The sequence below is a fragment of the Notamacropus eugenii genome, chromosome 1 (genome assembly GCF_028372415.1).
Source record: "Notamacropus eugenii isolate mMacEug1 chromosome 1, mMacEug1.pri_v2, whole genome shotgun sequence".
Taxonomy (NCBI): Eukaryota; Metazoa; Chordata; class Mammalia; order Diprotodontia; family Macropodidae; genus Notamacropus; species Notamacropus eugenii.
The window spans coordinates 155273703-155285920 of NC_092872.1; the positions used below are offsets into that span (position 1 = coordinate 155273703).

Genomic DNA, 12218 nt, shown 5'->3' on the forward strand with positions numbered 1-12218 from the left:
TACTCCCCATCATACAGACTTTGCTCCAATGACACTGGCCTCTTTGATGGTACAAAAATAAGATACTCCATCTCTTGGTTTACTTGGCCATAAAGTAAATGGCTTTACTTCCATTTTGTCAATAAAGTATGATGCAAAGTTCTCTTTTGAGAGGGAATCAGAAGGGTGTGGTATAGGAAGCTTCAGAAGACGAGCTTTAGAACTGTCACTTTGGGGAATATGATAGAAAGTCAATTAGGGAAATATATGAAGACCTACATATAGCAGGAAAGGTAAAATTATGATTAGATAACATATTTGCCATGTACCCACTCTTGCACAGTTGTCTAACTTCCTCTGGCACCACAGTAAGGAATCAGAAGTCAAAAACATGAGCATTTTCCCTGGTTGTCCCCCATGCCTGGAATGCTCTCCCTCCTCCATTGTGACTACTGACCGCCCTGCCTACCTTTTAGTATCAACCAAAATCTCACTTTCTGCAGGAAACCTCTCTTAGTCCCTCTTAATTCCAATGTCTTCCCTTTGTTAATTATTTCTTATTCATCCCATATATAGCTTGCTTTATAAATAAGTTTGCATGTTTTCTCATTTATTAGATTGTAAGCTACTTGAGGGAAAGAACTGTCTTTTGCCTCTTTTTGTATTACCAGGGCTAAGTACAGTGCCTGGTACATAGTAGGAGTGTGTGTGTGTGTGTGTGTGTGTGTGTGTGTATGTGTTGTTATTGTTGTTGCTGTTGTTAAGAAGATAGCAGGAGAACAAAGTTAAGTACACATAACTGGGGCCTGGCCTAGATGGAGTGGAAGAAAAGGGAAACTAACAATCAAGATTAAGTGATTAAGAGATCGCTAGTAACTTTGGAGAAATCAATTCACTTAAGTGATGAGGTTGCAAGATAGATTAAAAATTATTTAAAAGTGAGAGGAGAGAAGGTGAAAACAGTGCACATAAATAGTTCTTCTAAGATATAGGAGGGTAAGATTAGGTGAAGTGAGATTTTTTTTTAAAGATATTGAAGACATGGGCATGTTTATAAGCAGTATGGGAGAACCCTGTAGTTAGGGAGAGGTTAAAAATTAGAGAGAGGATGATCATAAGCGAAATCTTCCAGAGGATATGGAAAGAAACAGGACCAAGGGTACATGTAGGACACAAGGGCTGGTATTGATGAGCATAATGGCAATTCTTCATCAGAGACTGGAATGCAGGAAGAAATGGGGGATGATATCAAGGGGTTTGGGATGTAGAAAAAAAGAAAAGACTGAAAATGCCCTTTATTTTCACCAGTAAAGTAAGGTTCTCTTCTGAGAGAGAATGGGTAGGGTATGGTATGGGGAGCTTTTAGGAGAAAGGCTTGAAGCAGCTACCTTGAGGGATGTGATAGGAAATCAATTAGGAAACTATTATAGAAGTGAAGGTTCAATTAAGAATTAGATAGCACACACCTAGTGCACTGACTCAGCAGATGTGCATGACTTCGTCTATCACTAAGGCAAAGTAAATGAAGAATAGGTTAATGGTACCAGAACCAGGAAAGAATTTGGTAACACTGTTTCTTGCTTCGAGTTCACAGCTGTTACATATTTTCTGTTTAGAGAAAAACCAACCCTAGCAGGGCTTCTCTAGTGCTCTGCAACTGACTCACAGAAATGAGAGGGTTTGGCTAACACGGAGAGTGTGAGCACGGATGGGTTTGGAAATGCGGGAAAGACAGAAGCTTCTGGCAGGCAGATCCTCATCAGCAGATAAAAAGACTGGTGATGGCAACCAAAGTGTCCAATAAAAACCTGAAACAGAGATAATGATGTGACCACTATACATCTGGAAGAATGGCCAGTACTTCAAAGGCTGGTGAGAAATACACGACTGAGGAAACATGAAAACAGCATGGTTATTCATACCTGCATTCCTATTCATGAAGACAAATAATCTTTCTCTGCTTATGCCTTTGAAAAGTCTGTACATAGGCTCATATATATATATATGTCTGCCCTATGAGATGGTGATTAGAAAATAAGGCACATTCATTCTTTAGAAAAAAATATCAAATTATGTTTCTTTTCCTTTGTCACATCATTCCCATTCTTGATCTGTTTACCTAGGAAGGCTGCTTGTTTCTGAAAGTTTTCTTTGTTTAACTTTTTCAATAAATAATTTGTTACTTTCCAGAAAATTATGAAAATTAACTGTTGGTTGATTAAGGGAATTTTATTTTTTCCAGTGTTTTTTAAAGAGTTCTTGAAGAGATTTTTGAGTTGGAAAGTAAAAATAAAATACATAATGTGTTGGCAAAAGTTTCTTTTCTTCCAAGGGAACAATGATAGATCCAGTTATTGCCCTCAGAGAGAAATTATTCACAAAGAGAAAAAATGCTTTTGTGAATAAAAAAGCATGATAGTTATTATGACAATTTAAGGTGCTTTGGGGCTGCATATTTCAATTTTTAAATGACCCTTTTTGTTTACAAGTTAGGGAAATAATTTGATTCTCAGTGAAAATAAATGCATTGCTTATCCCAGAGGTTTATTATATTCTTTGACAAATGGTGAGTCAAACTGAAACACAGAAATCTATGGTGGATAATATATTACTATTAGCCACATGACATTTGTAATTCAACGGGTGGTATAGCCAATTGTAGAAGCCTTCAAAAATGCTATAGATTTTTTATTTTTAAATTTTTTTTGGTCTGATTCTATCACTGATTATAGTACCTTGGTACTTCAGTACTAAAGCACTTCTAGCAAAAGGAATTTATCTCTCTAGTTGGAAGTCAATTTTTCATTAATGTGCACCTTTTTTTAAACATATGCCACATCTTTTGTCAAAATTGGATTTGCATTCAAGTAAATGGGTTTACATGAATTTTTCAAACTGGAGGAAGTTATAAAGGCCTTTCTGGTTTTTGTTTTCTTCTTGTATAAAAAGAGTCAGATTTTGCTAGTACTTTTATTATTTACTTCACAAGGTTGTTGAAAGGAAAAAAATGTTTCTAAATGGTAAAGTGCTATATAAATGTGATAGGAATAGGGCATTTTGGGTAAGGCCTAACTCAGGCCAGGCCAGTGATTCAGGTTTGGGGATTAAAATGCAATAAAGTACTTATAGATCATGAAATGCAATAAAAAAATTCTACTGATAAGAGATTAAAAGAACTAATTTAAAAGGGATGTTAAATAAAATACTGCTCTCTTCTTCCACAAGTCCCCATGTTGATCAGCTATATTAGGTCAGGAAGACATTCTCAGAAGACAGTAGGAGCTCAGGAAAATTTTGGGTACTAATGGAAAGCAAGGAAACTCAATAGCTTCCTCAACCACTTAAAATGCAGGCCATATAAAACAGGTTTATCATGTAACGACGAGGCTATGATTGATGACTCTGGAGGAGAGGAGGCTGATGACTTTGTGCAGCCCTGCCTCACAGAAATCCAATTCACGTGCATGTTAGACATCACCCTTGTGGTGTCATTGGTCCAGTTCAAAAAATGAAAGACAAACTACAACAACATTTATGACTTCATTGATGACCTCCCAAATGAGAAAATTCTAACTTGAACTCTCTTAGTTTCTGACTCTATCTCTCTCTACATATTGGCAACTTCTCTACAAATTATAGTCCAGTTGCTCAGCGTAGTGAGAGGTTAAGTGATTTGCTAAGAGTCATACAATCAGTATGTGTCAGAAGTTGAAGGTGAACCCAGTTTACTCTGGACAACTCTCTAAATATCATGCCATTCGGAGTTTCATTATATGTGTGAACTACTACTACTGCTGTTAATATTTTAATTTCACTTTCAGAATACTTATATCTTGTCACATGTTTCAAACTTTAATATAAAATTCTTTTTAAAATAAGAAGTGGGAATATTTATGTAAGTGCTTTCTGGGTACAAAAATAATGTTTCCACAGTAAAAATGGAAGACTTAGGACTTAAAATAATCCTTCTCTGTTAAGCAGTAGCGATATATAAGACACTATAAAAACTGATTTAAAAGTGTATAAAGAAAACAGAGAATAAGTTTCTTTCCCCTAGATAGTGAAATATTTTTAATAAAAATTTTATTTTCAAATGTAATCACTTACCAAGTGGCAAAAATGCAAGACGGTTTCCAGCCATGGAGAGTTCATTGAGGCTAGGAAGTTGGCAAAGATGGCGAGGCACACACCATAAGTGATTTCGGTCCACAGTGAGATACTGCAGAGAAAGGCACATATGAAGCCTCTCCGGTAAAGTCAGCAAACGATTGGTAGAAATGTCTAATGTCTGCAGCTCCTTCAAATCTCCAACCTCTACAACCAAAATTAATACGATAGTATTCTGATTAAATTTATTTCCACAAACACAATTAACAAATGAACACTGAATTAAATCAATTCAGTGATAAGAGGTAAGTAACCAGTTAACATAACTATCAATGAGAAAGCACACAACACAATTTTAGTAGAAATGCAAATACTTGTGAAACAGTTAACCTGGATAGCTTCTCTAAACTAGATTGCTAGAATTTAGTTTTTAGGTGCTGGGGTGGAACAATAGGGGAAGTTGGAAAAAGAAAGGCAATGAAGCAGAGCCAGAATTGTGCTGAGGTAACTTCAGTTTCTTTCTAGTCATTGAAAAATTACTACCAAGATCAGAGCAGAAAGAAGAAAAGGTCTTAAATGGTCCAGTTAGACTGATACCTGCTGCTTGCAAATTTACTGTTAAACAAGAAAGGTAGATATAAATTAAATATATAGGAAATTTTGGAGAATATAATTATGTATCTAAATGAGAAGGTGATAATGGCAAAGTGACAGAATATGTAGTGGGTAAAATTAGCTGAAGGACACTTCATGGAGGATATGAGTGTTAAACAGTATTTTGTACAGGTATCACATGGCTTGGTAATCTCGTAACTGAAACTCATAAACATGTCTGTTTAACTCCTTATTTAAGTTCAGGAAGATAAATAAATAATAAAAAACACCAGATAAATCTTACAACAAACATCTGATCATTGGTACATTTATAATTGTTTCACTATTAGTGGTGATGGGTTTTTAAGCAATTCACATTCTCTTGCCCAATACCTCTTGAGAACAACAACCTATTTCAAGATGGCTAATTGGAGGGGGGCGGAGCCAAGATGGCAGAGTAGAAGGGTGGACTAGCTCTAGCTCTATTCCCATAGCCCATAAAATACCTGTAAAAAATGACTCTAAACACATTCTAGAGCAGGAGAAGCCACAAAACATCGGAGTGAAAGAGATTTCCAGCCCCAAACAGCCTGGAAACAGCCCAGCCTTGGCTGCTCAGTGTGGCCTGGCCAGGACTGGAGCAGGCTTCAGGGCATGCAAACACAGGCAGCAGCTGCAGTTCTCAGATTTCTCATCCCACAAATGCCAAAGACAGCTTCAGAGGTCAGTGAGAAAACTCTTTCACCTGAGTGAGAAGGGAGTAGGGTCCCACCCTAGCCCTGGCCCCAGGGCTGAGGCAGCCACGGTGACAGCAGAGCCCGAGGCCAAAAGACCGTGGGGGAATTAAGTGGCTGATCTGGGTCTCAGTTCTGAGTCGTGGTCCTTGGGTGAGGAGGAGCACTAGTGTGGTGGAGCTGGTGGAAGCTCTGGAGAGGGGAGGCTCTGGAAAGGGAATTCTACTTGCAGATCCTGTGCAGAAAAGCTTGTGGTTGCTTCCAGAACAGAGTGCAGGCCTTGATTGTGCCACCTTGGAGGAACTGAGAACTTACAGGTCCTTAAAGTATACCCTCCACTTGACAAAGGACTCAAAAGTCAAGTAATTGGTGGAGAAAATGCCCCAAAAAGGAAAAAAAATAAGACTATGAAGGTTACTTTCTTGATGAACACATATTTTCTTCCATCCTTTCAGATGAGGAAGAACAAAGTATACCATCAGAGGAAGACATCAAAGTCAAGGCTTCTGCATCCAAAACCTCCAAAAAAAATGCAATGGTCTCAGGCCATGGAAGAGCTCAAAAAGGATTTTGAATATCAAGTAAGAGAGGTGGAGGAAAAATTGGGAAGAGAAATGAGATCCATGCAAGAAAATCATGAAAAGTGAGTCAACAGCTTGCTAAAGGAGACCCCAAAAATGCTGAAGAAAATAACACCTTTAAAATAGACTAATCCAAACGGCAAAAGAGGTCCAAAAAGTCAATAAGGAGAAGAATGCTTTAAAAAGCTGAATGGGCCAAATGTAAAAAGAGGCTCAAAAACTCACTGAAGAAAATGCTTCTTTAAAAATTAGAATGGAGCAGCTGGAAGCTAATGACTTTATGACAAACCAAGAAATGAGAAAACAAAACCAAAAGAATGAAAAAATAGAAGACAATGTGAAATATCTCATGGGGAAAACAACTGACCCAGAAAATAGATCCAGGAGAGACAATTTTAAAATTATGGAACTACCTGAATGCTATGATTAAAAAAAAAAGAGCCTAGGTATCATCATGCATGAAATTATCAAGGAAAACTGCCCTGATATTCTAGAACCAGAGGGTAAAATAAATATTGAAAGAATCCATTGATTACCTCCTGAAAGAGACCCGAAAAGAAAAACTCCTAGGAATACTGTAGCCAAGTTCCCAGGTTAAAGAGAAAATATTGCAAGCAGCCAGAGAGAAACAATTCGAGTATTGTGGAAACACGATCAGGATAACACAAGATGCAGCAGCTTCTACATTACGGGATTGAAGGGCTTGGAATATGATATTTCAGAAGTCAAAGGAGCTAGGATTAAAACCAAGAATCATCTACCCAGCAAAACTGAGTATAATACTTCCGGGGAAAAAAATCATCATTCAATGAAATAGAGGATTTTCAAGCACTTCTGAGGAAAAGGCCAGAGCTGAATAGAAAATATGACCTTCAAAAACAAGAATCTAGAGAAGCATGAAAAGGTAAACAGCAAAAAGAAATCATAAGGGACTTACTAAACTTGAACTATTTACATTCCCACATGGAAAGATAATATTTGTAACTCTTGAAACTTTTCTCAGTATTTGGGTAGTTGGAGGGATCATATATATATATATATATATATATATATATATATATATATATATATATATATATATATATATATATATATATATATATAAAATTAAGGGGTGAGAGAGGCATATATTGTGTGGAGAAAGGGAGAAATGGAATGGGGCAAATTATCTCTCATAAAAGAGGCAAGAAAAAGCTTTTTCAGTGGAGGGGAAAAAAGGGGAGATGAGAGGAAAAAAGTGAAGCTTACTCTCATCACATTTGGCTTAAGGAGGGAATAACATGCAAACTCAATTTGGTACGAAAATCTATTTTATACTACAGGAAAGTGGGGGAGAAGGGCAAAAGTGGGGTGTAGGGGGATAACAGAAGAGAGGACAAATGGAAAGAGGGAGTAATTAGAAGTAAACACTTTTGGGGAGGGACAAGGTCAAAAGAGAGAATAGAATAAATGGGGGGCAAGACAGGTTGGAGGGAAATATAATTAGTCTTTTACAACATGACTATTATGGAAGCCTTTTGCATAACTACACATGTATAGCATATATTGAATTGCTTGCCTTGTCAGTGGGGATGGATGGGTAGGGAGGAAGGGAGAGAAGTTGGAACTCAAAGTTTTAGGAACAAATGTTGAGAACTGTTTTTGCATGCAACTTGGAAATAAGAAATACAGGTAATGGGGCTCAGAAATCTATCTTGCCCTACAACAAAAGAGAGAAGATGGGGATAAGGGAAGGGAGGGTTGTGATAGAAAGGAGGGCAGATTGGGGGAAGGGGTAATCAGAATGCATGGTGTCTTGGGGTCGGGGAGGGGAGAGATGGTGAGAAAATTTGGAACTCAAAATCTTGTGGAAATTAATGTTAAAAACTAAAAATAAAGAAATTAATAAAAGATGGCCAATTGGATAGTATAAGTAATGTAGTCTTAGTGAAAAGTTTTTCTTGTGTTAACTGACCAATATGGCAATCAAAAATGCCTGTTCAACTAAGAAAAACAATGCATTTTACTGAGTGAAATCATTCTGGTTAGGATATCATCAAATTCTCGATTTGGTTAAGATGAAAGAAAACAAAGAAAAAATACATTTGTTCATCAGAAATACTTCAGATGATGGATATCATTGATATGTACTCTTTCTATGACCAGGAAGGAGATCTATGGTCAGAAAATTAAGGAGAAAAATTAGAGGAAGTTTCTTGAAGTAGGCTAAATGTGACTCTGTGGACCTTGCCTGATATATTTGTCATCATCACTAGTTAAGACTATTTTGTTTATAAGATTTTGAACAACTGTTCTTCACACTAAAATTTCTTATCCAATGCCCTTCTTACCTACCAAAGCCAAAACTAGACAAAAAAACAATTATCTTACATGTTATTTTTTTAGAAAACTAAATCTAATATTCCTTTGTGTTCATGTTGAGGATGTGGTTTACCTTCCAAATTTCAGGACATTGTTTCTCCTCTCAGGAATAACCTTCATATCAATCAGAGGACCCTGCCTGTAAAAGGTGTTCAATAAATGTTTAACTTTTCAGGTGACATGAGTGAAACTGGTGAAATAACTCTAAGTCCTTAACTGACTCACAAGTTTTTAAGCCTGTAATCATGTTTTTGTGATCAAGTCTAATAGTTTATCATTACATCATTTGATGATAAACTATTAAAAGATAGGCAATCATCAATCAATGAATCATTAAATATTTCCTAAGTACTTAATATATACCAGGTACTGTGCTAAGCACTGGGGATACAAAAAGAGGCAAAAGACCATCTCTGCCCTCAAGGGACTTACAATATAATGGGGGGAGACAACATGCATAAATATATACAAAGTATATACATAGGATAAATAGGAAATAGTTAACAAAGGGAAGGCACTAGTATTAAAAATAGTTGGGAAAAGCTTGATGTAAAAAGTGGGAATTAAAGGAAACTGGGGGATCAGTGGTTAGAGCAAAGGAGGGAGACTAGCCAGAGGTATTGACCTGACTGAATGGAAGATGGACTGGTATGGGAAGAGACTGAGGCAAGTGGACCCACCAGAAAGCTATTGCAATAGTTTAGGCATGAGATGATGAGGACCTTCACTAGAGTGGTGGCACTGTCAAAGGAGAGAAGGGGGCACATTAGAGAGATGTTGCAAAGATGAAAGTGGCAGTCCTTGGCAACAACCATCAGATATGGGTGGGGAGGTGAGACACAGTCAGAAATTCAGGAAGGCTCCAAATTGGGAGCCTGAGGGACTGGGAGAATGGTGTTGCCTTCTACAGTAATAAGGAAGGTAGGAGGTGGGAAAGATTTAGGGGAAAAGAAAATGAGATCTGTTCCGGACATACTGAGTTTAAGATGTCTACTGGACATTTAGGTTGAGATGTCAGAAAGCCTGCTGGAGATATGAGATTGGAAATCAACAGAGAGATGGGGCAAGAAAGGTAAGATTTGAGAATCATCAGCACAGAGATGGTAATTAAATCCTTGGGAGCTGAATACCAAAAGAAGTAGTATTGAGGGAAAAGAAGAAAGGGTCTAGTACAGAACCCTGAGGGACACCTATGCTTAGAGGACAACATCTTCAACATTTACTGAGCATTTACACTGTGTTTTATGCTAAGGATCCAAAGAAATATAAAGATATAATGCAATCTAGGTGAAAAGACAGGACATAAGATAAATACCAGTACAGGCAGATGGTAAATAACAAATGAGTAGCAGCATAGAGAGTAGGTATGTGTTGAGCACATATATGAGGCACTTGGGAGAAACTCCTTTCATTTTTCCTAACCAACTAAATATGCCTATGAGAAGCAGAGGAATCTAATAAATCAAAAATAAAATATCTTGAATATGAGCTGAATTTTCACAGAAAAGGGTAATTGATTTAGACTTTCAGGAGTTCTTAAGCTGTGGTTTGTGAACTCTTTTCTAAAAAAAATTTGATGACTATTTCAATATAATTTTTCTTTTGTAATCTTAGGTATTTTATGCATGTAAAATACATTTTTTTCTGCAAAGGGGTCCAAAGCCCTTACCAGACCACCAAAGGATTTCATGACACAAAAGATGATGATGATAACAATAATAGTTAATATTTATATAGCACTTATTATTTGCCGGACACTGTAAGTTCTTTACAGTTTTTATCTAACTGATCCACACAACCCTGGGAGGTAGGTGCTATTATTACCCCCCTTTTACAGATGAGGAAACTGAGGCAAATGGAAGTTATATGACTTGTTCAGGTTTGCACAACCAGTAAGTTTAAGAGACTGGATTTGAACACCCTGACTCCAGGCCCAGGGTTCTATTCACTTTGCTACTTAGCTACATCCAGGAGGGAAAATGTGGTGTGTAACCATATACTCAACGTAAACATAAAGGTATAGCAGAGTTAGATATCTAGAAAGCAAAATGTAAGAACTACCCTTTTGTTCTAGGTTTGGCTTCGGTAGGTAGAGAGGGCATTGGATGAGAATTTTTTAGCGTGAGGTACAACTGTTAAAAATCCAATAGTAATAAGTCTAGTGGTAATGAATGATATTATATTAAGTAAAGTTCACAGAGTCACAAATAGTCTACTTTAAGAAACTTGCCTCTAATTTTTCTCTTTAATTTTCTGGCCACAGATCACCTAGGTCCTGGAGAGAATTATCTACGTAAATGATATCAAACATCTGAAGTATTTCTGACCATAATGTGATAATCCTCCAGTTACATATTTGCCCTGATTTTCTTCCCTTCCTTTCCCTTCCTTTTCCTTCTCCTATGTCCTTTCCTTTCCTTTCCTTTTCTTTTCCCCCCTTTGGCTAACTAGTTTATATTTCTATGTTAGTAAGAAGTTAGTGAATATAATTTGACCATTTTGATATATTTATTTTGATTAAGAAGAGCTTCCTTGAATAGGAATATATGCAGTCTCAAATCAAATCATGACAAGATTAACACAGATGTATTAATGACTGAACATTTTCAAGGAAAGTCTACCGTTTTCTGTGGGATTTTTCTATTGTAGGTTTATACCCATTTTTAAGAAATCAGTTATTATCATACAATTGAATGCTAGTATTTATCTTCTTGGTATTAAAGTCAGTATTTAATCTTTCACTTTACTGACATAACTCAAAAATCTCTGATTTCTTGAAATTCATTTTATCTTGTCACCCAGTTCAGATCATAATGGAGTTTAATAAATAATTCAAAGTCTTCCTTTAGTAGCTTAAAACTGAATTCACTAAGAATTTTGGGGACATCCTATATAACTAGGAATCATGTTAACAGTATTTTTACAGATTTATCCTATGCTATGACAGATTTTCAAATGTACTTTGAAATATTAAATTATTAGTACCTCATGTAAAAAGGGCAAAAAATAAACTTTTATTATCAAAAGTCAACTAAGAGATAAGTGTAAGAGATCTTGTGCAAAACCAAAAATGCAAAGCTTTAAACACTGAATTACTGGTCTCAGAGTAAAAAGAAATAATCAGTTTAATGTATAGGAAGTTTCCTCTATTATCAAAAATGTCTGGCTGTTTAGTTGTTGCTTTGCTTGGTTGGTTGTTGTCTTTTGTTCTTAAAGAGGACCAAAAAGACATCGCTGTGTTAAGAGTCAAGTTACAGTGTGTCCAACTAGAAGGCTCTACTGCAGATGGAGCAAAATAGGCCATGTGAATATTTGGGGTGGATTCTCTAAATTTGTGCATCTTACTTTTCTTTTGAACTACTTCAATTCTAGTTTGCTCACAGAGTACAGCACCTTCTTTGATGAGAGCATGGCATGCAGGATGGTCCTGTGCCAATGTCTCCTATGTCATGCAATCACAATTCCAAAGTTCTTCAGAGACCTTGAGAATGTCCATGTATCGTTTCTTCTGATCACCATGTGAGCACTTGACTTGTGTGAGTTTTCTGTAAAAAAAGTCTTTTAGGCAAGCATATGTTTGGCATTCAAACAACATGGCCAGCTCTTTGGAGTTGTACTCTCTGCAGTAAAATTTTAGTTTGAGAAAGGACTGGAGTTTTTGCTCTATAGTTTAAGTTGAATGCTATGTTTAATAGAGTGGATAATTAAATAGTGATTATCAATAAAAGAGTGAGCATATTTGAAGAAAGAAAATCAAATTATTAAATTAATAAAAGTATAAAATTAAATATTTTAAAAATATGATCATTTTGTAATAAATCACAAATTCAAGGATATATGAGTATATACATATATACTATAT

General features: G+C 36.3%; 1 protein-coding gene across 7 annotated transcripts in view; it reads right to left on the minus strand.

Annotated features, from left to right (window-relative positions):
* Positions 1–12218, minus strand: part of LRRC28 (leucine rich repeat containing 28) — a 180728-nt gene that overhangs the window by 50679 nt on the left and 117831 nt on the right. For 6 of the 7 annotated variants that reach the window (XM_072617051.1, XM_072617054.1, XM_072617052.1 and 3 more), the window contains one exon: positions 4087–4293. In XM_072617051.1, the coding sequence (XP_072473152.1) occupies positions 4087–4293 (207 nt within the window). Of the gene's footprint in view, positions 1–4086; positions 4294–8429; positions 8488–12218 lie in introns of those variants that run through there. The other variant, XM_072617055.1, reaches the window with a different exon arrangement.